The sequence below is a fragment of the Talpa occidentalis genome, unplaced genomic scaffold, assembly GCF_014898055.3.
Source record: "Talpa occidentalis isolate TD23 unplaced genomic scaffold, MPIMG_talOcc4v2.1 talOcc4.6, whole genome shotgun sequence".
In the NCBI taxonomy this organism is placed as follows: Eukaryota; Metazoa; Chordata; class Mammalia; order Eulipotyphla; family Talpidae; genus Talpa; species Talpa occidentalis.
This window is the reverse complement of record NW_023604972.1, coordinates 122,650,686-122,678,363: the sequence shown is the minus strand read 5'-3', so window position 1 is coordinate 122,678,363 and position 27,678 is coordinate 122,650,686. Positions and strand designations below refer to the sequence as shown.

Below are 27,678 nucleotides of genomic sequence, written 5' to 3'. Positions count from 1 at the left end.
CAGGGCCCTGGAATCAGGGAGGAAGAGCTTAGACTTAGAGAAAGATCAGGAAACTGAGCATCCTTCATAGATGGGCAAAGTAAGTTTTCTGCATATACATGCATGCAGTGTTACTTTTAAATAAAAGGTGTTCTTGTAATTAAAATAAAGCATGTTCATTTCAAACTATCACTGCTACTGATTCACAATACTTTCTGTTATCATGAATTATCTCCTACAGGAAATGATATAAAAATATCATAAAGTGAGGGGTGTTTTTTAAACATAAAAGGAGCTGTTTCATACTTGAAAAGGTTGGGAAACATTTGTCCAGAATAGTGATTTCCAAATGTTTGAGAATTAGCTCTCTTAGCACTAAAAAATAATTGAGTAAGCACTCTTCATAGATGTGTATTTATTATAAATTATGTAGAATGGTATGACTACGTGATGTAATATGTATAAATAGAAAACAAAACATAAAAAATAGAGAACTTGTGAACCCTTACACCCACACTCATGACACCTTGCATACTTATAGGGGCATACGCACCCCCACTTTGGATCCACAGTAGACTCTGAGAAGGTGAAAGGAGTGATTTTTCCCTTTGGGGATGGCTTTAACATTCACTGAGCTGTTTCACATCAAGATCCGAGTTCAGATTGCTTCAGCCCTGGGTCACCCACTCAGCCTCCTCATGAGGGCGGCCACAGTGTGGGCATGGTAATCCAGACTGGGAACTATGTCGGGCAGCTGCTGGGCTTAGAGGGAAACTATTCCTCCTGGGCTTTCTCAACTAGCCCTGGACACTTTGGTGGGTCGTGGGGGTGAGGGGCGAGCTGGCTTGCAAAGCCTCAGAGCAACTTTCTCATCTGTTTTCCGTCTCGAGCCCACAGGAATGCTGTGCAGATTCACCCGGTTTCACTTGTCTTCTTAGAGACCAGGGGAGCAGCTCAGTTTGGTCCCTGTACTTATTGACCCACTGCCAAGGGGCACACCTGGTTGTGAAAAACAACCTATTCCTATTTGATAAAAAGACTCAGTTTTTCACTTTACAATCTTGGTCTCATGTTCCTGGTCAAGTTCTTGGTTGCTGCTTACTTCCTCGAAACCTGTAAAGACTCCCTGTTACCTAACAGGTCAAATCCAACTCAGCTTTATATGTCTTTAAACTTCCCCTTCAGTCAGACTGGTCTCCTTACAGCTTTCCCTAATACCCCCTGAAGCTCACCCAGCAGTGCAAGCATACACACACACACACACACACACACACACACACACACACACACACACACTCACTCATTCTCTTTGTCTCTAGGGCCTCAGACTATTTACACCAAGTGGAAATTCCTCCTCATCCTTCCTTGTCAGTCAAATTTACTTACCCTTGTAAATGAGATGTGTCCTACTCCCTTTTACTCACTCAGTGCTCAGGGTCCTGCATCCATGTACAAAGGGTGGCTGTTGTGAGTGTGACTCCATGGGCCTCACCTCAGAACTTGTGAACCATAGCTCCTGGAAACAAAGCTGAGAACCTGACATTTTACAGGAGACTTGCAATGAATGGTGCAATTTGAGGGCCACTGTTGTAACTTCAGACACAGCCCTCTTTCACCACAGAGTCCATTTTTCTCTTCAGTTGAGACTTGTGTAGAACAGGTATCTCTGAGTGCCCTCCAGAGATCTCTTGGCTTCTGGGTCCTTCTAGGGCTCTCCCAGGGAAGCTTTGTTCTCTTTATGTTGCAACTCTTTCAGGAGGTCCTGCTCATCTGGAACATATGAGAGCTGCAGGCATCAAAGATGAGTTCTTTCAAATCCTCCCTATTGCCAGGGACTGCACCCATACTGTTAAGCCAGCTCTGAGACCCAAAGGGAGCGGGTGGGAGTATAAGTGAGAATTTGGGGCTCAGTGGGGCTGCTTGGGAGGGGTGATGGTGTTTACCAGTCCCTAGGGGGCTGAAAGTGAGCACCAGCCATGGCAGTCTTCAGTCGAGTGGACACAGACTCTAGAATATGTTCTCGGCTGTCTTTTCCCCAGGGGTACCCCTTCCCTATCCAGGAGTGCCAGGCATGAGTGAGGCTGGAAGATGAGGAAGTGTTCTGTACACTGAGTGTTCAGAGAGCAGCACAGTGCATGCGCAGTGACAACAGCCTTGAATTAGCAAACAAGGAAGCATGCTGGCTCTGGCCTCGCCTTTGTCCTCTGAGTGAGGGGCCTCCTTGCATTTAGAAATTTAATTCTGTGTGTGTGTGACCAATTAGAACTACCAGCTCCATCTTGACTTGAAAAAAATCCCCAGATGGAAGTAATTGTATTTGCAAGTCCTTGTATTTATAGAACGCCTTCTTGAGAAAACTCAAAGCCTAGCCCTCTGTGGCATAACCTAGTTTGTTCTTGGACTATCTCCATGTGTTGGCAAGAAGCAGGTTCTGTAATTGTCATTGACAGGATCGAGAAGCCTTGTGGTTGCAAAGGTCACGTAGCATTAGTGGCAGAGCTGGGCGAGGGAGCCTGAGCTCCTGCTCTAGTCTCCGCCGCTGGTTTCCAAGTAGAGGCCCACAACTAATGCTGGGATGGCTATGTAAGATGATTTGGTGGAATTAACCTAAAAAATAGATTCCTGGAATCAATTTTCAACATATTCCAACTCAGCAGATCTGGGTTGGGGTCCCAATGTCTATACTCATTACCAGCACTCTAGAGAGTTCTGATGTGTAGCCAGTTTTGGGAACCAAGATTCCAGACCATAGGTGACCACCACACTGCCCGCCTCATCCCCTCCCTGGAATGTCTTTGGCTCAGTCTGCCTTTTTGATGTTTTACTTCTTGCCACCCCACCCTCACCTTTCCCCAGGCCTCCCATCTCAGGCCAAGAGACATGCCGAGTCGGTGAAGCACACGCTGCTGACCTGGAAGGGAAACACCACCTCAAACAAGGAGAAAAGGGAGATCCTGGAAGTTCTGGTCATGCTCTACTATACTCTGGGGGTGGCCTGCCTCCTGCAGAACCGATATCCTTCCCTTCACAACTGGGGCTGTGGGCCAGACTTGCCCAGTGGGTCATATCACACAGGAGGGTGGGACCTGGACCCGAGGCCTGGTCGCTCTGCAATGACGTTGGCCTCAACCCCTCCCCAAGCATGGTGTGTCCGTACAGAGCAATGGTAGATTTGTTCCTTTGTCTATTCCTGTAAGCTCTGAGCTGAGCCATGGGAAGGGTCTCACTGGAGACACAGTCCCTGACCAGCTGAAACTTTTCTGAGTCTGTCCTGTTCTTCATTGAGCACTCAAGAAAATCAATTACTTGGCAATGAGGACATGGGTGATGGTGGTGGAGGTGGGATGGGAAGCAGGAGAAGGGCTGCTAATTGAAAGCACTGTCAAACTAAGCTGCAAATTGTCACCCCCTTGAGGACCTTTAAGAATTATTACCCTTTAGCTTACACCCCAGAGAGGTTGATTTAGTAGGTCTGGGGTGCATCTGTTCACTGAGATTTTTAAAAATCCCCCAGGTGATCCAATAGGCAGCCAAAAACCTCTGATTTAATGGACTCTGGATCATTTTTGTTGTTTTGAAATGCTGTTGAGAATACTGCTATGGAGCTGAAGGCCAAGAAAAATAGACAAAAGAAGTAGTTGTCCACATCCCAGAGGGAGGGGAGCTGTTATTACGCTTCCCCACGGAAAGCATGTGGTCTTGCTGGCCTTTTGTGCTTTCCCCCCTTGAGTGCTGGTGAGGGGTTTCGTGTTCATGGACAATCATGGACTCTCTTTGAGTCCATCTGTCCCGGAATTTTCCTTCCTACATATCCCTCTATTTTTTTTTTTTGTCTCCATGTTCAACTTGCAAAATCTGATACGTGGCCTTCTACCCACAACACGGGGGGTTATTGAAAATGTGGGAAATAGACTATTTGGGAATTAAGGGGATTTTCTTTCCTAGTAGTGCCTCTCGCCAAAAACCTGCTTTGCTTAGACTTTCTAAATGACCCAGAAAGTCCCTTTCAGCAAATTTAGTTCCTCTCTTGTACCATTCATAGGAACCAACTTGGGAAAAATGAATAACTATTGTCACACAGTAGATGCCTCTAAAGGAAATCTCATGTAATTTACAGTTTCCGCTCACTCTCTAAATGGTCACCACCACCCTAGCCCTGGAATCAGGCAACCACCACAGGAAACCCAAGGTCTTGTTCCCTTTTTAAAGAATTCTCCCTTCTTGACAACATCAGACATGGAGTCCAATGCCTGTTTTCCAGGACTTCTACATTTCCCCAAGGGACCCTTTTGTCCACTTATCAGCTGCTATTCCTGGGACTTTATATTTCTGGTATTTTCCTTGACCATTTCACTGGCAAAGAAGCTTATATCAATCTGCAGAAGGCAGAGAGAAACATGAAGGAACTGAAAGAATTCTTTAAGGAAGGCGTTTCTGGATTGCAGGTCTCAGAGAAAGACCTAACAGTTGCTTTGGGCAGGTAAGGTCTGAGCTTAGAGAAATTTAGGTTCTTATGAGGCCTGGAATTACATATTTGTTCTGTACTTTCCACATGAGGGGAGAAAAGTGATCTGAACAAAAAACCCAGAAACTCAAATGATATGAAAAGATCCTATATTTACCAGTGCACACGCTGTGAGCTAATCTTGGTGTGCAGTGCCATCTTTGAGTCCTCACTACCCACGGAGGTAGTTGGTGTGATTATTAGCTCATCAGAGAGAGCATCTTAAACAACTCATCTGAACTCAGTCTTAGGGCTTCCTTAGACTGCGTCACACATTATTTTGAAGTTACAGTTTTCTTGTCCTGAATTGTCACCTACCTTTGTCATTAAGTGTGGCATCTTAAAAGATAAAAAACACTATAAAGATCATTTATCAGAGGCCCATAGCACATTTTTAAAAAGTATTTATTTATACAAGAACTGGGGTACAGGTCAGAGGCGCGGGAGGGTGAGAGAATTCACTAGAGAGAACGGGAAACAGAACAGGCAGACAGACCGAAGACACTGTTGAGGGGAGCAGTGGGTGAGGCAGGAGAGGTCTGCCGCGCCATGTGGGTTTCTCCCTGGCCGGCCGGAAATCAAACCCACGCTGCAGAGACTGTGGACAGCTTCACAGTGCAGCGCTCAACCCACTGCACCACGGAGGAGGCCCCATAGCACATGTTTTTAAGGCAAGGTCTGTTCCATATGGAAACAAAGTTCATGGAATTTGCTTAAGCCAGAACAAGACTGTTTTGCGGTTGAGTTAGGGATCCTCTGAGGATCAGAATATTTAGATACGAGAGTGGGCCCATCAAGATTATAAAAGAATAAAAGGTTTACTGCTCCCTAGATTTTTCAAATATCTTCACATCCATGAAAGCAATTTGTTTCCCAAACTGTAAGCACTTGGCACAGGAGGGCAGATGGCTGAATGGCAAGTAATGAAACGTGAGTCATACTGCCGCCTCAAAAAAGCCATGAATCTGGCAGTCAAATGGGAAATGGTGGGGAGATGTTCCAGTGTCCGGAGCTTTATCAAACTTCTAAGTCAACAGAGCCATAAATTAAAATCTAGCGAATGTCTACTGCTGTCACGGGCACAGTGGCTGAGATTTTTGTGCCTTAGGTGAAAAATAGACTCCTCCTGTTTTAACAGTGCAGTCTAGTGCTCATTCATGCAGCCCACTGTATTTATCGAGTACCTGTTTTGCACATGTACTGTTCTACATGTTGGCCTGTTTACTAAGTGTAACATCCTAAGTGACTTACGTAATTGATTTCATGCATAAGCCTAGGGTAGGTATTTTTATTATTTTCATCTTACAGATAAGAAAATTAAGGTATGGAAAAGTTAAGTCAAGGTGTCAACACTAAGAGGTAGAAAAGCCAGCATTGTAACTGAGGCATCTGAGTCTGTAGCTCACTTTCTTTATCACACTGAGTTATGTTTGATGCTGAGCAGAGAGGTAGTAAGGGCAGGTCCCTTGTCCCATTCCAAAGGGGGGGAAAAGAGGGCAAGATTGTCCAGGCTGGACCACTTGGCTAATATCACCCAACAAGCCCTTGATGTCTTTCTACAACTTGTTAAGGTCAAGGGAACTAGTGGGCTTAGTGATCCAATTTGTGGGGGAGGGGTAAAGAATGTCAGATTACATACCAGTGCTCTCTTCATTGTTAATCCTAATCTCCAGAGGAAGGATAAAATTTGCAGCTTAAAATGAATTGTAACTATTGAAGAATGTCTCATATAACATAATTTTATACACACATATTCCAAATTCAACTTGAGAATTCAAAGATAGGGATAAGGAGAGAGGGGGAAGTAATATGGTGCATCCACTCTATGTTAGGCAATTTTACATATACTATTAAATCTAATCTTCACAACCACCTTGTAATTTAGGTATTCTTACCTTATTTTATTTGGAAGAAAATAGAGGCTCCTGGAATGTGACCATTAATAACTGTGACAACCAGCTTTGAGTTAATCATATTCTTGTCATTGTGCGTTGCTGGAAAGATAAACCTTAATGAAATAATGTTTTGTTTTCATTAATGGAATTTCCCATTTTAGGGGGAAAATTTGAAAATACAGATATGACGAAGGAAATAAAATAAAAATCAATTGTGTCACCCAAACATAACTGCTACGTTTTAGTTTTATATATAAATATGTATAATATATATACAGTTTTATGATCTTTTAACAGCCCAGTTTGAATGTCTTCCCATATTAGTTCATCTAAGAAGAAAATATGACTTTTAATGCCTGAAGGATTTTATTGTATGATTCAGAGTTTATTTATCCACCCCCTTTAGGGGGGAATATTTACATTGCTTTCTGTATCCTCACTCATTTTTAGCTGAGGAGGAATAAACTAAATTAAGTCAAACAAAACAAAGTCAAAACTTTTGTTTTGACCAAGAAAGAGGGAGCCAGAAGTAATAAAATTTTGTTTTGATTTCAAAATTCGGGTTTTTACGTTTATGGATAAATTTTCCCATCTTGTGAATTGCTGGAAATCATTTTTTCCATTTTTAAAAATCAAATTAAACTATAGCATGACATATTAATGAGTTTGATGAATGGTACTCAGTAGAATCTGGTGAGCAAAATGTAGGTTAATCGGAGTTTGTTTATTGCAAGACTGGATTTGGACTCAGCCACTCAAATGACTGACCTGTGGAGGTCAAATAGTTTAATTCTTAGAATCAGTTCATTGTGTGTCTGCAAAGTAAGTGACCGCTCTCTGACTTCCCATCTTTGCCCCTTATCCTGCAGAGCCTCCCTGGCCATCCAGAGGTTGAACCTCGCTCTGGCATACTTTGAAAAGGCAATTGGCAACGTTATCACTGCCAAGGGTGACAGGACGTCAGACCTGATCTATCTCTATGAGGAAATAGCTCAGATTGAGCAGCTACGGAGGAACCACGACCAGGCCATCCAGTATTTGCAGCAGGTTGGTGGTCTGGTAGGGCCCAGCAGGGCGACTGTTGCCCCAGGCAACACAATAGCCCTCCTTTAGCTATAAATGACAGGATGAGAGAACACTGATGCCAGGTGAATGTATCTACCATATGGCCTGATCTGAGACAGCATTTCCCTTGCAGGCTCCCATCCTTATCAGTGCTGGGAAGGCAGAGGGAGCCCAGATAGTCTACTCCAGGGGATAAACAAGAGGTACCTCTGAATTTATCTGTAGCAAACGTGTATTGCTCCGATTTGTCCTGTAAGTTACTCTAATTGGTCATTATTTCCAAGTCTCAGGTTAAACTAATAAAAGGTTGTTTCACTTGCAAGTAGATCAGGAGAAGACAAAAGGAGACATATAGGAAGGAATGTCGAGTCTGTCATAGTGAAAGCAGCACTTTCAGGTATTAGGTACTTGAAACTGCTAGTTAAATAACCTTTCCTAGTCTCAAATGAGAACCCAGCTTGTGGCTCAGGTGCCTCCCCAAAACCGATCCAACTATTGGCTGTCATAGATGATATTATTAACACTGCACCATGGAGAAATGTTAGGGAATTCCATTCTTAAGGCAGGAATTCCAGGTCTTGTAGAGAAAGCCAGGACTTACTTAAGGCAGTATTCACATCAGGATGAATAAATCAATAAATGGTCAGCATTTCCCAACAACAACCAAGAATAGTTACAATTTTGGAAATGTTTTTATCGTGTGCACTTGAGGATGCATTAAGTCTGTGCAATCATTCTGTGAATTAGGCACTGTTACTACTTACTTTATTGGACATCCAGAGCCTGTGCTCATAAGCATGAGTCATGAGTCATGTGTCTTAGCTCCAACGTGCTGTCTGATAATCTCTGGAGTGCCCTGAAACACCTCACAATGTTTGTCCTGGGAAACATGAAGCACAAATGGTCTTTTCCTGCTGATGAGTGTGGGATAGAGCTTTTCTCTCTTCTTGCTCCATCCAAAGTGTTACTTCTTCCATTTGAATACAAATAATAATATCATCTACACTTCTCTAGTGCCTACACCATTTCAGGTGATATTCTGAACACTTTACACATATTTAATATTTTCACTTCATCTTTGCAGCAATGGCTTTGTGACAATGCTTTTCTTTGTCATCTATTTGAGGAAGTTAGAGTTAGGGCTTCCATGACATAGTAAGTGGCTGAGCCAGGAGGGGAATCCAGGCAGTGTGGCTGTAGGACCCGTGCTGTGTACTCAACTAGACTTCCTTTGATGCTGAACCATTGAGAGGCTAAGCAAAAGTTAGGATTTTATTTTGCTGTGAAACCTAATAAAAAATAATAATAGCTAACACTAAGACCTTACATGTGATGGGTGCTGTGCTCAGTGCTTTGCCTGTACCATCTTATTTCATCCTCCCCATGCCCCACTCGATGGAAATTATATATTCTTTCTACATATGAAGGGGAAATTACTTGCTCAACACTTAACAGCCAAGAAATAGCAGAGCTACAACTCATACTCACCTCTCATCTAACTCCCCAGTTAGGTATATATTGGCTGTCAGTCAACTAGCTCTCTATGAGAGCTACTAGAAAATCTGTAGGGAAACTCTGTCAACTGAATACTAACCTTGTCTTCATTTTCTCTCCTCCAGGCTCTCTCTATCTGTACGTGCTTGTTCAGTGAAGTCAGCCCTCAAACTGCAGAGGCGAATGCATTACTAGCCAAGGCTTATGCTATGTCTGGGGAGGCCCACCACAGGGGTAGGTAGAAGAGGCATCCTTGTTCTCACAGTTTCCCTGCCAGGAGAGGGAAGGACACTGGCGAATGTTCTGTCAGTCAGAATGGGTGGATGTATAATTAGCTATTCATGGCTGTGCTGAAAAGATCAGTCTGGAAACTATTTCACTCACAATCATTTACACATGAATTTAGGTACAATCATATCTCCCCAAAAGAGCTTTCTCTTGCCTCTGTTTATTTTAGAATCTCAGCAAAATTCACCTGCATAAAGAGTGCAGAACATAATGCTCTGAATGTGACCTGTCTGTGTTGTGTTGGGTGACGAGAAAACCCAGTGGTGAGAGAGAAAAACCTGACTTGCTCCTCCACTTGCAACTTCTTTGACTCTTCCTTTGCTTTACAAGAGAGAATAGTTGTAGCAGCTAGAATTTTCTTGATCTGTATTAAATAGTGAGTGCAGGGGGTTCTAGAGGAAGGCCAAGTAATGAATTCATCTTTCAAGAGTATTTCTTTCTCCACAAGGCCATTCTTTTGAAAGAAGGTAGAATTGGGAGAGATATAGAGGAACTGGTGAGGGAGGACAGTGCCTCACACTCAGCTGGCTAGATAAATTAATAGATGCTGATGGATTTAATGGCCTATCAGGAGGAATTTGGGATTCATGAAGAATGTCACTTAAACTGTAAAAAAGTTGCTTTCCTCTGCTCACAAAAGTCATCCATTAACATATTTTCTCATCAGAGAGAGAAAGAACACAGGGAAAGTTTGCACCCTATTTTTTTTCCTGATCTTCTGTTTTCTCATGTCATAAAAGAAACTTTTTTTTAAAAGTTTTTGGAAGTTATCTTGATATTTTGATGATTGTTTCCTTTAGCATAAATGTTCACTGAAGATTTCCTTGGGGCTTTCTTGTTAATCATCTTACTCCCTTTAAAAATGTCACTGTTTGTAGTCATGGTATTCATACATTCCATTTATATATTTGAGGTTTTTTTAAAAAAAAAGTCTTTGTGACTGAGAGGAGAAAGCTTACATTGTACAAAAATGAAGAATGATGTAAAATGTATATAAATGAAATTAAAAAAAAAATCTTTGGATTTTCATGAAGATGGCTCCAAAGGTAAGGAAGAAAACCTCGCCCCTCCCAAACTTGAAGTGAATGCAAAAGCTTTGAAGGCCAAGAAAGCAGTGCTGACAGGCACCCACAGCCACAAGAAGCAGATCTGCGTGTCACCTCCTGGAGGCCCAAGGCAACGGAGATACCCTCAGAAGAGCACCCCCAGGAGACACAAGCCTTTCTACCGTGCCATCATCAAGACCCTCAGACCACTGAGTCAGCCATGAAGAAGGTAGATGACAGCAACTTACTTGTGTTCATTGTGACTGTCAAGGCCAACAAGCTTCCTATCAAACTGTCAGGTTGGTTCAGTATTCAAACCTCAATCAATATACCCTACCATTGTAACAACTCAAAGAGGAAAATCACATAATCATATATTGGTTTAGAAAAAGCATGTGACAAAATTCAACTTTCACATGATAGAAGGGGAACTTTCTCAATCTGATAACAGACATCAAAAACCCTACATAATGGTGAAAGACTGAATGCTTTCCTCTTAAGATCAAGAACAAGACAAAGATATTCTCTCTTGTTGCTCAGCCTAGCCAGAAGGCCTAGCCAGTGCAATGGCAAGGGAAGGAGATACAGCATCAGAAGAAATAAAGCAGTTCTTGTTTGTAGATGACATGACTGTCTATAGAATAGTCCAAGGAATCTGGAAAACTCTTTGGACTACTGAATGAATTTAATCAAGGCGTGGTCAGGAAATATAAGTCTACACACAAAACCCAGTCATATTGCTGTATTTTAGCAATGTACATCTGGAAACAAATATTTTAAAATACCATGTGGCATGTCCTCCTACCCCCCAAATGAAATAAAGGTCTATATCTAACAAAAAAAGATACAGGATCTATGTGCTGAAAACTACGAAAACCTGATCAAGGAAATCAGGGATCACCTAAATGAATGGAGACATATATTGCTTTAGGGATTAGAAGATTCAATCTAGTGAAAATATTAGTTCTTCTTAATAGATACATGATTTTAACACATTTAATTTCTCTAAATTCCAGTAGGAAATTTTGTTAAACTGACCAAAATTTATATGGAAAAGCAAAGATACTACAATAGCTAAAATAGTTTTGAAAAACAATACAGTTGAAGTAATCATACTACTTGATTTTAAGACTTCCTATAAAGTAGTGATATTCAGGAGAGTTTGCTATTGGTGATGGCATAGAGATCAGAGTCATTAAAACATGACAGGGAATCCAGAAATAGAACAAAATAAATATGGCCAATTTTTGACAAAGGTAAAAAAGTAATTCAATGTAGAAAGGATTGTCTTTCAGCAAGTGGTATTGGAACAATGTGGTATCTACATGCCAAAAATAAAAGCACTCTCATATCATATAAAATCATGAACTCAAAATGGATCACTGTCCCAGTAAGAACTAAAATGTAAATGCATCTACAATAGGCAAAATAGAAAAACAGCACTAATTGTGTAAAAAATACAAGTGACAAATAATCATAGGGGAACATGGTTCTATCATAGTAAAAATCAAGAAATGTAAAATGGAAAAAATGCCAATTTCCTAACAAATTGTCAGCTTTCCCAAATTTATAAAATTGCTTTTGTAATTAATCCTCTTAATCTTAAATTTTATCACATATAATATACATATATCTTTAAAACTATAGTGAAATCAAATTTGCCCATGTGAACATTTAAAAAATCCAAAAATATCTAAGCATGTGCCAGATTGGGATAACAGGTCTGCTCATGGACATGAGAGTGTAAATTGATATGAAACTTGGAGATTAATCTGATAATATCTAGCAAAATTGGAAAGGAAATGGTTGCAGGTGTTTACTGTAGCACTGTGAAAAATTGGAAACCACCTAAATTTCCACTAATAAATGAAAGGAAAACTTGTAATTAATTGAGCCAAAGCTGATACATTTGTAAAGGATAGCAGCTTGCCTTGAATAATTGTCTCCTATTCTTGCAGATACTGTTGCTATTTATTTTATAAAAAGTATCACTGCGTATCAAGCTACCTTGGGCCCAGAGGATTATGAAACACTGACGACCATTGACGAATTTTGCAAATGGCTGATCCAAAACGGGGATAAACAGGTAAATCTCACCCACTCATACATGTAATTGCTACTTTGCTCACAAGCTCAGGGCAGCCTTTTGCGTCCCATAGTTCAGACACTGGTGTTCAGAGAAGTCCCGGATAAAGCTGGGAATAAAAAGTATGCTAGTGCAGCTTTTGTAATAGCAGAAGTGTTTTTCTTGTATCTTATACGTGAGTCCTTTCTAGCTTAGGACCCAGTCTCTGACCCCTGTAGATTTTATATTTTAATCCAAAACCGGCTTCCACCTTTGGATCTAGCTGCCAGGGATTTTTTTCTCTTGATATATTATTTGTTTCCATCTCAGATTCTGGTCTTGGCTTGGTATTAATTCAGATTTTGTTTTTATAGCAAGGAAAATTATAGAAAATGCTTTCAATTACTGACCTTTTTACTTAGAATCCCATGAGTCGAAGCTATGACTCAGAAATTTTGATTCAATCATAGTACACTTAGCATAATGCAGTGAAGACTTTTATCTGTCATGAGAATCCCACGTGACTTTGATCTGACCTGGCCAGCTTTATATTCCTTAGACAAGCGAGAAGAAGGTGTAGATTTGACATGGTCTCCCTGGCCACATGGTGACAGGCAGCTTAAGAGTAGGGTTAGAAGCACACAAGGATGAAGAAAAGTCTTCTTTTATTCCATATTTGAACATTTTAAAAAATTATGACATTTTCTTATGACATTTCTTTGGTTCTATTTTAACTGCCACTTGTAAAGGCAAAACCTTATTGTGGTTTGCAGCATTTTTTTCTGAGGCCATGATATTTTCCGTTGGCTCAGAAGATTGACATGAGATGTCAGTGCCACAGACTGATCTAATATGTTAACTTTATTTTCAAAGGTGTGAAAGTACTTTGACATCATAGCTTATCCTTGTTATGTTCTGGTACAGTGAACATCATAGCTTCATAATAAAACACCAGTCCCAGTGCCTGGTGGCCCTCTGCTGCTAACCAAGTGCCGTGGCCCTCTGCTGCTAACTAAGTGCCATGCTCCTGGACAGAGATGCCAAAGTGTCTGAGCGCCATTGGCTCTGAATCTTAGCCATAGGCAGCAAGGTGGACAGGTCACCTTTACGAATGGAACACAAGCTCCATGTGTCCCATGGCAAGGCATTTTCTCGGTTTTGTTCACTGCAAAGTCCCCAGTGCCTGAAGCTGTGCGCATAGTAGGTATAACAATTGCACTGATTTGCTAAATTTCATTATATGTTTCCTCTGGGATAATTCATTTCTAAATTCTCTCTTCCATCTTGAAACCTGATAGCAAAGCATTATGTTTGTTCTAAAGGCCTTAAGGAAAACTCAAAAGACTTGAGAATTGTGTTCCCATAGTATATGGGTGTGTTTTTTTTTTTTTTTCTTTTTGGCAAATAGAGTTTTAATCTGTTACTGATCAAAAATAACAGGCTTGCTTTGCCTAGAATTGTCATCTTCCAGTAATTCATCAGAATGACAAACACAAAGGTAAACAAGGAGACGTATCTGCTATATGTTCGCTAGCCTTTTATAAAACATGGATTTTTTTTTTTGCTTCAGCTACATACATGCAAATCTACAAGAAAAGTCATTTTGTACACAGGAATGGGTTGAGCACTATTCAAAAAGGAATTCCCCACCACTGTTATCATAACAAAAGTGGAAGAGTCTGCAGTGTTACCCAGCATGCTGTTGGCATTGTTATATACAAACAAGATAAGGGCAAGATTCTTGCAAGAGAGGTTATGTACATATTGAGCATATTAAGCACTTTAAGAGCCAAGACAAATTCCTGAAATGCATGAAGAAAAATAATCAGCAAAATAAGGAAGTCAAGGAGAAAGTTACCTGAGTTCAACTGAAGAGTGAGTCCACTTCTCCTACAGAAGCACACTTTGTGGAAACCAATGGAAAGGAGTCTGAACTTCTGAAACTGATTCCCTGCAAGCAAGTAGATTAAGAGAAAATGGTCCGTTAATCTATGACAAATGAATAAAGAATACACACTGGCACAGGAATGTCTCTTCAACAAGTGGTGCTGGGAAAATTGGACTGCTACTTGCAAAAGAATGAAACTAGACCACTGTCTCACACCATACAAAAAATCAACTCAAAATGGATAAAAGACTAGGATGCAAAGCCTGAAACCATAAAACATATAGAAGAAAACATAGGCAAAACACTGAATGACATAAACTTCAGAAACAAATTTAAGAACTTGTCTCCAGAGCAAGAAACACAAAAGAGAATATAAACAGCTGGGACCATATCGAACTGAAAAGCTTCTGTCCAGCAAAACAGACAGTAACCAAAATGAAGAGACACCTCACTAAATGGGAGAAAATATTTATATACCGTACATCTGATAAGGTGATGATATCGAAGAGCTACACAGAGCACACACAACTCAACAAAAACAGACAACCCAATCAAAAAATGGGCAGAAGAGCAAGATAGATACTTCCCCCAAAAAGAAATGAAAATAGCCAACAGGCATATGAAAAATGTTCACCATCACTTGTTATCAGGGAAATGCAAGTCAAAACCACAATGAGATACCACCTCACACTGTGAGAATGACCCATGTTCAAACAAACAAAGAAACAAAGAACCAGAAACAATAAGGGCTGGCAAGGATGTAGAGGAAAAGGAACCTTCTTACAGTGCTGGTAAAACTATAAACAAGTCTAGCCACTTTGGAAATCTGTGGATGTTCCTCAAAACATGAGGACTATATCTGCCATATGACCCAGCTATTGCAATCCTAGGAATCTAGCCAAAGAATAAAAAAACAATTCAAAAGGAACCTGCACATCTGTGTTTATTGCAGCACTATTTACAATTGTCAAGATATAGTGACAACTTAAATGCCCCAGAACAGATGGCTGGATCAAGAAGATGTAGTATATAGGGCTTCCCTGGTGGTGCAAGGGGTTAAGATGAAACCTATGAAGCTTCTGCAGCCTCTGCAGCACAAGTTTGATCCCCCAGTCAGCAAGGAAGCAACCCACATGGTGCAGCAGACCTCTGCTGTCTTGCCCACTGCTCCCCTCAGCAGTGTATTTCAGTCAATCTGCCTGTTCTGTTCCCCACTCTGTCTCTGGTGAATCCTCTCACCCTCCCACACCTCTGACCTATACCCCAGCTCTTGTATGCATAAATAAATAAATCTTTTAAAAAAAGATTTAGTATATATACACAATCGAATACTACTTGGTGATAAAAAAAAAAAAACAACTCTTGCCACATGTGGCAACATGGATGGAGCTGGAAGGCTTGATGCTAAGCAAAATGAGTCAGAAGAAGAAAGATAAATATTGGATAGTTTCATTTATATGTGGAATATAAAGAAACCAAACCCAAAGCTGAGACAAAGACAAACCTTGAAAGCTGACCAATGGGGGAGGGAGAAAAGGTAGGGGAGGAAGAGCAAAGGGAATATGTGATGGACTGTGGGTGCTTTGGTGGTGCGAGAACTATGGTGACCACATCTGAGGGGAGAAATCATATGTTGTCCAAAATTAAAGAGAAAAAAAAAGAGAAGACTCAGAATCAGATGCCACAGAAATGAAAAGTATTATAAAGAAACTGCTATGAACAATTATAATCAACAAATTGGATCACATAGAAGAAATGGTTAAAATTCTAGAAAAAGGCAACCTACCAAGACTGAACCTGGGAGAAAGAGACAATCTGTACAAACCCATTAGGTATAGAAGGATCTACCTGAACATTATAAAGGCCATGTAGGACAAGTCTACAGCTAATATACTCAGTGATGAGAAACTGAAAACTTATGCTCTAAGATGAGGAATAAGACAAGGATGTCCACTCTCACCGCTCCCATCCATTGTGGTGCTAGAAGTCCTCACCAGATCAAGTAGGCAAGAAAAGGTAGTAAAAGGCACCCAAAGTGGAAAGGAAGAAGTAAAATTATTTCTATTTACAGATAACTTGTTATAAAGATCACATGCATACACACACAAACCTGTTAAAACTGATAACTGAGTTCAGCTAAATTGAAGAATACAAAATCCACTTACAAAAAATCAGTTACATTTCTATATACTAAAAACAAAGTATCTAAAAAGGAAATTATGGAAACACTCCCTTTACAATAGCACCAAAAAAGAACAAAATACGTAGGAATAAATTTAACAAAGACAATAAAAGACTTGTACACTTAAAAAACGCAGGAAAACAATTTAATTACATGTATGTTTTCCTGCTCTGAAAATTGCAAGAATAACATAGAACTCTGAGATTCCTGAGTTATTGGCAGTGTTTCCTGGAAAGCAGAAATTGACATCCTTTTTATATTAGTTCTGACATGTCAATGGATTGTTAATCCATACATGATGATGATTTCATATTCAACCCAGTTCCAGAGAAATGTTTTACATGTCAACATAGATGATACAGGCAGGGGTGATGAGCAATTCTTAAGGGTGCCAGCAATGACTACACCTCTTCACTCCCTCTGTAGGTAGCATATTGGAAAGACAAGTGAACACAAGTAAGGTTCTATGTATAACTTCCAATGTACAGTTAATTTTTCTCTAAATCATATGCTGAATAGTAAGGAGTTAAGAGAGCTGGGCTAAAAGCCTGGACTTCTTAAAAATGTCGATGTTATGACAGACAGAGAAAGGGCAGGAGGATGATTATAGGTTAAAGAAGTAAAGAATTATGAAAACTAAATGCAGTATCTGATTCTTGATTAGATACTAGATTCTAAAAAGTTGTGAGGAACACAATAGGGACAATGGGGAAATTTGAAGATGAAACATATACAAATAGTAATGTATCGATTATTAGTTATGTATCAATGAAAAATTTGTTGAGAGTACTGGTATTTATAGAAGAATGCTCTTGTTCTAAGATACAAGCTTAAGGATTTAGGGGTAAAATATCTGGATAACTTCAACTCCCACAAATATATGTACATACATGCATATGTAAAAACAGGTAAGATAGAAAATATGTGTTATTTTTTTTTAAGATTTATTGATTGATTGATTGATTTATACATACATGCATACAAGCACTGGGTACAGTCAGAAGCGCAGGAGGGTGAGAGAATTCACCAGAGCCAGAGCGGGGAGCAGAACAGGCAGAAGGACTGAAGTACACTGCTGAGGGGAGCAGCGGGTGGCAGGAGAGGTCTGCGCGCCATGTGGGACCCTCCTCTGGTGGCCGGGGAGCAGCCGGGGATCGAACCAGCGCTGCAGAGGCTGCGGGCAGCTTCGCAACCCAGCGCTCAACTGCTGCACCACTGGGGAGGCCCTATGTGTTATTTTTTTAAAAGAGAGTGTAATAAAGCAAATATAGCAAAATGGTAGCCAATAGTGAATCTAGATTAAAAATATTATGTGTCTTCATCCTACTATCCTCTTGTTTTTCTGAAGGTTTGAAAATTTTCTAAATAAAAAGTTAGTGGAAAAAGAACTACGGTTTAAATCCTGACAGTGCCAACAGTAGACTTTCTGATCTTTTCAAGATCCTTTTTTTTTACTCCCTTCCCTTTCATCTGTAAAATAATTACAGATGAATAAAAAACACTACGAAAACAAAAATAGCTACAGCAAGCCTTGGAATAATACTGCTTTGTTCAATGTTGTTTCGTATAACATTGATGAGAAGACACAGTCCCAGCTGACACTGATCAAAATGGCATTATTTGAGGACCTGCTTTCTTTATACATCTTCTCTGATTAAAATCACAGTTTGCAGGAATCTATCAACAATGTTAAGTGGGGACCTACTGTGTAATTAAAGTTTGTCTCATAGCATAGCCATGAAGATTAAATAATACATACATTTGAATTAACTATTATTAAGAATAAGCTTGGAACTTTAATTCTTCCTAGAAACAAATGGCTCAGGTGACACTCATAGCTGATCTAGGTGGGGTAAGTCAGTGGGCCTCTCCTTTGTAGAGCCCACAGAATGAGGGAGCATCTCCTTCAGGATTATCAGACTGATTGGGAAAAAAAACCAAAACCAAAAAAAAGGCAAACTTTTTTTTTAATCTCCTAGGAGGCCTACAGACTACTGAAGTCTTCACTGAAGTCTCAGGTCATCAGCTATGGTGACTGCAGTGACAAAGTGGCTGAAACATTCTATAATATGGGCAGGATCTGCTTTGCCAAAGGAGAACTCAAAAAGGCAGTTCAGCTGCTAAGGAAGGTGAATACTGGTTGGTTTTGTTATATTTTTTTTTCCTGGGCCATTAAGCACAATGTGAGGAGTGATTGTTTATGTGTGTGTGTGTATGCGTGTGTATTTTCCCTCCCTGCCCTGCCCAGCCCTGCCCAGCCCTGCCCTCTGCCTTTCCTTACTTTGTTCTTTTTCTTTTCCTTTCATTTTTTTTTAAAGTGAAGTGTTTTCTTTAGAAAATCCTTGACTTTCTTAGATGTGCTGAGGAGTGAATGTATGTATGATACAGGTGCTTTTTTTGTATCCATGCCTGGATCAGTCTTATAAGAATAATACCCTAATCTAGGAATCTAGGTATGGTAGCCATAGAATCTCATGAAAGCACCCAAGATTGGGTGGAATTACAAGGCCCTTGGGTAGCCAACCCAAAAACTGATACCCCTTCTGGGAGATCAGACCACTCTGGAAGTTCATTCCCTAGTATGAACAACCAAACAGTTGTTCAGTGAGGTTCAGATAAACCTAGGTAATTATTTCATCTTTTTTGCTATTTAAAATATATAATTTGTGAATTTCAATTTTTGATTGTTACTAATAGGGAGAAATGTAATGCAATAATTTTGTATCTCCTAACCTTGCTAAACTCCTTTATTAATTCTAGTAGCCATTTTGTAGATTCCATCAGATTTTCTACATAGATGGTCATGTCACCTGTGAATAAACAGTTTTCTTTCATTCTAATTTGAATGCCTGTTATTTCTCTCTCTTGCCTTATTGCACTGGCAAGAACATTTTGTACAGTGTTGAATAGAAGTAATGAGAGCAGACATCCTTATCTAAGTCCTGTTTTCAGGAGAAAAGAATTTAGCCTTTCACTATAGGTTTGATATTGGGCTGCATATTTTTCATGGATGCTTTCTCCTGGTGGAGGAAGTTCCTAGCTACTGATTTGGTAATCTTTTTTCCCCCTGTTAATCAGGAATATAGATGTTGGATTTTGTAAAATTGGATGTTGGATTTATTAAAATTCATTTTCTCTGTTGAAATAATCTGTGATTTTTCTTGATGGATCATTCCTATTATTGTGTCTTCAAGTTTACTAATTTCTTCTCCAGTGTCAACCCTGCTATTAATCCTATCTGGTATATTTTTCCTGTCAGACATTATAATTTTAATCTTCAGAAGTTCGATTTGGCTTCTAAAAATAAATATATTTCCATATGCCTATGTAACTTCTACATATATGGCATAAAGTTACAATGATGGTTTTAATATAGTCTGCTAATTCTCATTACTATGTCAGTTTCTGGTTGGTTTTTGATTGATCTTTCTCGCTATGAATTATACTTTTCCGCTTCTTTGTCTGCTCTGTAATATTTGTTTGGGTGCCAGACATTGTGCATTTTTCCTTGTGGGATATTGTATACTTTTATATTGCTATAAGTATTCATGTACTTTGTCTGAAACTCAGTTTGGTTCTTGCTTTTGAGATTTGTTATACATGGGACTATAGCAGCATTTAATCAAGGGCTAATTCCTGAGGCAAAAGCTTTCTGAGTACCACACCCAAAACTCCATGAGCAGTGAGGCTTTCCTGTTGGCTAGTGGGAAGAGCTCCATATGTGGCCGTTTCTGTGTAAGCACTGGGCACTGTTCCTCCTGTCCCTTCAGGTGATTCTTTGCTGCCCTTGGGCAGATTTCTCACATGCATGTGCTAATCAGTTCTCTCTTGATACTTGAAAGGGACCCATTGCAGGTGTTCCTGGTTCTTTTCATAAGCAGCTCTGTCCTTTCTGCTACTCTGCCCTCAGAGTGTCCTGGGACACTCAGCTTTACGTGCTTGGTTCAGGGATTCTGCTGAGCGCTATTCCCTTTCCTTGCTCATGGTCTGGAAATGCTCTCAAAGCAGTAATCTGGGGCAGTCATAGGGTTTATTGAGCTTGTCCTTCTCTCGGGGATCCCTGTCCTTCCTTGTCTGATACTCGGTATCTTGAAGATTGTTTTGTGTATTTTGTCTGCTTTTTCCTTTTGGTTGTTTCAGGTGGGAGAGTAAATCTTGTCTCTGTTGTTTCCACCTCAGCTAGAAACAGGTCCATAGTAACATTTTAGATGAGAAATTACCTAAGAGTATAAAGGGATGGAGCATAAAAATATGATGCAGATTTCATTTATATCCCTTCATTTGATTATAGCTATTTGGAAAATCCTGATGGAAATCATGGTTCAGGTTTTAAATAAGGATGCTATTGGTTTTCAGCTCTGTTACTTTTGTTATTCACAGCCACACACATAGCAGTGATAGGGGCAGTGAAGCAACAATATACCCTTGGAATATAAAGCAACTAAAGAGTGTTCAGCTCAACCCTTTTTCCTCCTTGGTCGGGAGGAAATTGAATGCAGGCGTTTGAAATGTAAACTTGTAATATCTCAGTTCCGCTGGCACTCTGAGTCTGCTTTATAATTAAGGTGCTGGCTATCTGCTTTTCTTTAACCTGTCATGTTTCTTCATTTGCCTACAGTGTCTGATGATTCAAATCATTTTATATGGAACTGAGCACAGTAAAAGCAAAGACACCAAAAACCTCCTCACCCTACTACAGAGGTGAGTTCTGGCCCTGCCCATCAACCAGGTGATCGGTGTGGATGTGTAGATACCGCAGCCTCTCCCAGATTCATTCACCTGTTATCTGTGTCTTCTTATTCTATGGATTTGACTAACATCCTTCCTGGAGTTAACTAGTCAATTCCTAGTAGTCTCTCAATGTGAAAGGAGTCTGATGCAATCATATTTAGTATTTATAATATTCATTTAGATGTGGAACATTTTAACAAAATCCTGCAAGATGGTTTCTCGGCTGATAGCCCATGATAAATACAATATGGGTTTATGCACAAAGTTGGTAAACTTTAAACTTTTTCCCTCTTAATATAAAAATCTAAGTCCCTAAATATAAGGCAAGTTTTTGGGGGGATACTGTCTCCAAAGTTAGCAATAAAAAGCATCTTCAGATTGCTATCAGTTCATTGCTTAGGTTCTAAGCCAGAGCGTGCTTTGTGCAGACCGGCCATGTCCTCGTCCTTGGCATCACACTGCTGGTTGTTCATCTCACAATGATGTTGACCTTAACTGTTCTCAGAAAGCAGAGAATGAAAATGTGTTGAGTGTACACTAAATCCCTAAAACTGAGCCAGATCCAATTCATAAAGCACTTAATCCTCACCAATGCCCAGTATGATAATTCTCATTTGACAGGAGCGAGTCTAATGTCCTATAACAAGGCATTTGTCTAAATTCACTTAATCTTGGAGGTTTGGTGTGCATTTCTCCTAAAGCCCCCTCTAATAAAGGTGGGGGCATCATTGTGGGGTGAGGGTTTGGATCCTGACGGCAGTTCACCAGGGGCAGCTGTTAGTTGGGACCTTTCTCACCAGGTTGGGCATAGAAGAGTCTAGAGAATGCTTTCCGCCCATCCTCTCTCTACCTGCCTCAGTGCCACACAGAAACGAGTCCACCAGAAGCCCCATCTCCTGTTTTATTATCCAGACAAGAAGGTTTACTAGCATCTCCTCATATGTTAGGAGGTCATATGGGGGAACTTTACCCCTGCCTGCTTGGTATATGAAGTATAGTTCCTTCATAACCATAACAATGTGAATAAATATAATGTTGAATCCTTCCATTTTCCTGGCATTGTAAAATGATATATATATTTCTGATATGTGAATAATGCTCTTAGTATCTTTATATTCAGGTATGAAACTGAGACTCAGAAAATTTGAGTGTCTTATTTAAAATCACTTAGTTGTTAGATGTAAGATTTGGAAACAGATCTATCATATTTCAAAAATGCACTTCCTTTCAATATGAAGTAGGGATTCTGACTTTGATGAATTTGCAATTATAGACAGGAATAGCATGTAAGTCTCCAGAGCTTCATTTTACATATGGGCAAAGCTGAGGAGTTAAATATTCAATTTGGTATATCCTGGGAGAGGCAGAATTAGGATTCGAACTCTGGTTTCTCTCTCTAAGTCTCTTTGGCAACAGAGCTTACTCTCTGAAGTCAGACTATCTGGATATAAAACCAAGTTCCAACACTCAACTCTCTGACCTAGATGAAGCTACTTAATCACTCTCTGCTTCTGTATTTATTTATCAGTAAAATAACAGTACCTGCCTCAAACAGTATTTTCTGAGAATTAATGAGATTATATACAAATAGGGCAGCTCTTAGAATAAGGCCTGGTAGGTCTTACTGCTCAATGAATGTTGCCAGAAAAAATAATAATTTTATTTCAAAAAATAATAATTATAATAATAATTTGACATAATAGGTCAGATATTTGAATAAGAAGCTTCTGTGTATCACCCCAACTATTGTTATTTTATATTAAGAGATTTGGAAGAAGAGCTTACCTTACTAGGGTCTGCACTTTCATCTAAGCTCCCTCTGTTATTTACTAAGTATGTGACCTTGGACACATCATTTAACTTCTTGAGCCTTGGTTTCTCCATCACTAAAATGCATATAATTATAAACCACAGAGGTTTGTTATGCATTTTAAATGAAATAAAGTATATAATACCATGCCGAGAACGTGCTCACCCTTCCCTGGCTGCTTCTGCCTTTAACTTTTAGGGTAACAGGTCATGTTACAGGGCAGCCCCGATATTGAACAGGTTCCTGGCTGTGGGTCCTCACCCGCGTGCTTAAAAGGGACTTATGAATACTCCACTACAGACACACACAAAAGGTTAATAAAAGGTTTATGTACAACTCAGGGAGAAAATAGGGAAATAAAGTCTTTAATGCGTCCTACCCGATCCGCCGACCTGGAAACCCAAAGTCACTCTCCGAGCTGGCCGGACAGCTGTGAGCTGGCGGGGAGCCAGAATGGGGGACCCCCTCCAAAGCCCACGTGTCTGGCTTTATACCCACCTGGCTGCTTAACCCCACCCTCAGGTCCCAGCCACCTTCCCTTTGGTGGTGATGGGATTTGGAGTTCCCAGTGTCTTTGGCTTTGGCCTGGGGTGGGGGTGGAGTCCACAAAGCCTGTATGGAATTAGCTTTAGGACAGCCTTTTCCCCCTAACAGTCAGACTATGTGAAGATAGAGATTATTGTTAGGTGGATTAAAATATGTTGCATGTTTGAGAGTTAGATTGAGAATTTGATTTAGACTGAGAATTTCAGACCTCTTGAACTGGTCTGAAAGTATATTTTGTACTTTGAAGGTAATAATAATGTAACTGGAATAACACAATGTGTAATTCCAGAGAAGAAATGCATGAAATTTCTTCAAAACTGGAACAAAAGTTCTATTCAGTTTGTATTTAAAAAGAAAAACTTCTGAATAGCTGGAATGAATCTATTGATATTTCCTTAGTAGCCTGAGGTACTTTTCCTTCTAGTGTTTCTTTTACTGTTCCTTGTCCATGATTTGAATCACAAGAGGAGGGACAATTAAGAGGTTCTGGTGTAAGCTCATTCACACCCCACTGTAAATTCTTCTCACCATAAATGACAGTGAGACCTAAACCTACCAAGAAAGTTCTTTGGAGGGGAAAAGAAAAGTCAAAGACTGCTGGAGGCTTCTAGTCAATAAAGGGTTTTCTCTCCCTAAAATCACCCCCTGCCACCCTCCTCAAGAACTGCTGAGCAAACGCCATGTGAGAGCTGCCAAAGCCCAGATTAAAACAACAACCAAAAACCCAACCAACCCAGTGTAAGAGTTGTTCTCTTTGCTTCAGCATCTCGCTGGAATAATCAATCCCAGATGTCCTGGAACTCTGCTGGCTTTCCTGACGCGCTCCTGCGCTTTGTATCCCACCTCTTCCGAAAGCCAGTGACAACACTCGCTGAGCTTTCATTGCCAGGAGCCCAAATTCTTGGCTCTTGAAGACTCTGCAGAGAAGTGAAAGCAGAACTCGCCCCTAAAATAGGAACTAATTCCAAGGTTAAATGATAATTGCAAGGGTCTCAAGTAAGATCTTACTCTAGTACACAGACAAGACATAGAAAGTCTCAGATGCAAAAGTAAGCTCCATAGCCTTTTAGCCTTTTTCCTAAATCACAAATAGACTTCTGTTTTAATCATTCACATATTGAGCTTCTTCTAAGCATTAGAAATACTAATATGTTTAAGATAGAGTCCTTCCAGATAACAGATGCATGGCCAGATTACAAGTTGGTCTGTCCTAAAGCTTGAATAGAAATGTAAACGAGGATATGCAATAAATTGTGGAGCTGGAAGTGTGGGTGGAAACTGTGTGTAAACTGGGGGCAGGGTGTTGGGTCTTCAAAAAAGGTAAAATATCAGCAGGTAGAAAAGAAGTCAGAAAGAGGACATTTTAGGAGTATGAACAAAAGCAGACTTCAAGGAGATTTGAGATTTCTGAGGAAAAATAAGAGTGGTTGAAGTTCAAGGTATATTGAGTAGGAACATGTTCAGGTTGACTTGGGGAAGTCACTGGGGTCAGATTTTGGAATATTTGATGTGCTGTGCTAGAGAGTTTAGAGTTTCATTCAGTAGACAGAAGGCAACTATCAAAGAGTTTCGAGCAGGATATGAACTGACCAGTTATTGGCTTTGGAGCATTAACTCTGCCAAGTCCTGGGAAGAGCAGATGGGACCCAGGGAGAGAGTAAAAGTAGGGAGACCAGTTAGGAGCAGATACAATAGTCCAAAGGAGAGAGGTTGAGAGTGTTAATAATCTAAGGCCATAGTAGAAGGAATGTGGAGAGGATAGACTGAGAAACTTTGGAATCTATGTTGACTACTCTTTAGAACAAATTAGATATGAGGTATAATGCAGGCAAGAGTCAAAGGCAGCTTAGGGCCTCCCTGGTGGCGCAAAGGGTTAAGCACCACACTATGAAGAGGTCCACAGCCTCTGCAGCATGAGTTCGATCCCCGGCCGGCTAGGGAGAAACCACATGACGAGGCAGACCTCTCCTTGTCTAGCCCGCTGCTCCCCTCAGCAGTGTATTTCAGTCAGTCTGCCTGTTCTGTTCCCTGCTCTGTCTCTGGTGGATCCTCTCACCACCCACACCTCTGGCCTGTACCCCAGCTCTTGTATGCACAAATAAATAAATCTTTAAAAACAAACAAACAAAAACCCAAAGGCAGCTTAGAAGTTTCTAGCTTGGGCATCTGGGAATGGCAGTGCTACTAAATGAAATAGTGTTGGCAGGAGGAGAGCATCTTGGAGGCTGTCTAAAGGGTGTGAGGAAGATGATGATTCTCTCAACCCTGAGATGGCCTCATTGTCTACTGCTGTGCTGGTCCGCGGCACTTTCAAGCTCCATCCATGTTGCTGCAAATGGCATGAGGTTATCTTTTATGATCACCGAGTAGAATTCCATTGTGTATATATACCAAACCAACCATGTCCATACCCAATCTGCCTCCATGCACCGCCACCTCCACCCTTTTCCCTGTTCCCTCTGGTAATTGTTATCTTCTTTTTCATTTCTTCTATTGTTTGTAATTTTTTTTAAAGATTTATTTATTTATGCAAGCACTGGGGTACAGGCCAGAGGTGAGGGTGAGAGAATTCACCAGAGCCAGAGCAGGGAGCAGAACAGGCAGAAGGACCGAAGTACACTGCTGAGGGGAGCAGCGGGCGGCAGGAGAGGTCTGCTGTGCCATGTGGGAATCTCCCTGGCTGGCCAGGAATCAAGCCGGCGCTGCAGAGGCTGCGGACAGCTTCACAGCGCTGTGCTCAACCTGCTGTGCCACCAGGGAAACCCTTGTTTGTAATTCTTTTTTTGCTATTTATAACCTGCAGATGAGCAAAACCATCCGATATGTCTTTTACTTTTTGACTGATTTCACTCAACACAATCACCTCAAGCTCCATCCATTTTGTGCCAAATGCCACCACTTCATCTTTCTTTGCAGCTGTGTAATATTCCATTGAATATGTGTGCCACTTTCTTTATCCATTCATCTGTTGAAGGGCACTTGGTTGGTTCCATAATTTGACAATTGTGAACAGTGCTGCTGTGTATGTAGGTATAGATAGATATTTTCATGTTAAATTTTTCATATTATTTGGATAGACACCTAATAGTGTAATGAGGATTAGAATAGTAACTTTAATATGGAAATATAATGAAGAATAAATGACAGCATTAACACAGAGCACTTAGCATACTATCTGGTATATAGTAAGTGCTCAACAAATATTTTTACAACTCTCAAGAGTCACCCAAACTTACTGGATGTATGAAAGCATGTTAGTTACCTCAACTTTGTCTTTGTAATTGTTTGACACCTCTAGAAAAACTCATGCCAAGAATATATTTTGATATAACTTTTCATGGGTGTTAAGCTATAGCAGCCAATGGAAGGAGCAAGGAAAACCATACTTTTCTCTTTACAGGAGGGGCGGTTCAGTGCCCACTAATCTGGTGATGATCCCTTGTTTTCTTGGTCATGTGAACAAAGTGGCACAGCCTCTTCTGGGCTGAGCAATTAGAGAGGGAAAGCCAAAGAAATATAAGTAGCAATGGAGGGTCTGAATGATGAACTCCAGAGAGAACTGCAGCAAATAGAAGGAGAGTAAATGATATGCTCAGGAAGTTCTGTGTCAGCCAGACCAGTCTTGGGCAAGACGTCAGTGCTGAAGTATTCACGCTCCAGAAACTGGATTATTTCCAGGCTGTTGCATTGTATTCTTTCCCTGCCATTTATTTGTAAATGTTACAACACTGTCCCTACAAAATTAAAGAGAGAAATATTTGAGCAACCCTCTTGGGGTATGAGTGGGTTGGGAGTACGATCTTTTCTGGCATCAGGTGCTAAGAGTCCAGCATCTTTTCCAAATCAGGATCCTAGAAATAGTTGGAAACACTGGAGCAGATAAAGAAATGAAAAGCTAGGAACCTGTAGCTTCCTACTTGGTGGTCTCTCTGAAGGGAGACAGAGGCTGCTAAGCCATGCCAACTCAGAGTACTGTGCCTGGGGGGTTCTACAATCAAGAGGCCTTCTTGCCAGGCCAACTAAGTGGATTGATAGGTTTTAGTGTGAATAGGGCAAGAAGTACAAATACATTTCACTTCATGGGTCCACTTGGTTGTTTTCTGCAGTGATGTTTGAGGTTCACATGCAGAAGACTGGATTTGGTGGAGCCAATTTATTTATATTGTGTGTCATGGCGTATGAGCG

The 27,678-nt window shown here is 40.5% G+C and overlaps 1 protein-coding gene across 3 annotated transcripts in view; it reads left to right on the top strand.

Annotated features, from left to right (window-relative positions):
* Positions 1-27,678, top strand: part of TTC23L (tetratricopeptide repeat domain 23 like) — a 44,673-nt gene that overhangs the window by 13,104 nt on the left and 3,891 nt on the right. For all 3 annotated transcript variants that reach the window (XR_008549386.1, XM_054688466.1, XM_037530661.2), the window contains exons 5-11: positions 2,836-2,992; positions 4,334-4,459; positions 7,248-7,425; positions 9,063-9,171; positions 12,230-12,357; positions 18,386-18,535; positions 21,025-21,107. Coding sequence is in view for 2 of the 3 variants with exons in the window: in XM_054688466.1 (XP_054544441.1) it covers positions 2,836-2,992; positions 4,334-4,459; positions 7,248-7,425; positions 9,063-9,171; positions 12,230-12,357; positions 18,386-18,535; positions 21,025-21,107 (931 nt within the window). In the remaining variant the exon portion in view is untranslated. The remainder of the gene's footprint in view (positions 1-2,835; positions 2,993-4,333; positions 4,460-7,247; positions 7,426-9,062; positions 9,172-12,229; positions 12,358-18,385; positions 18,536-21,024; positions 21,108-27,678) is intronic.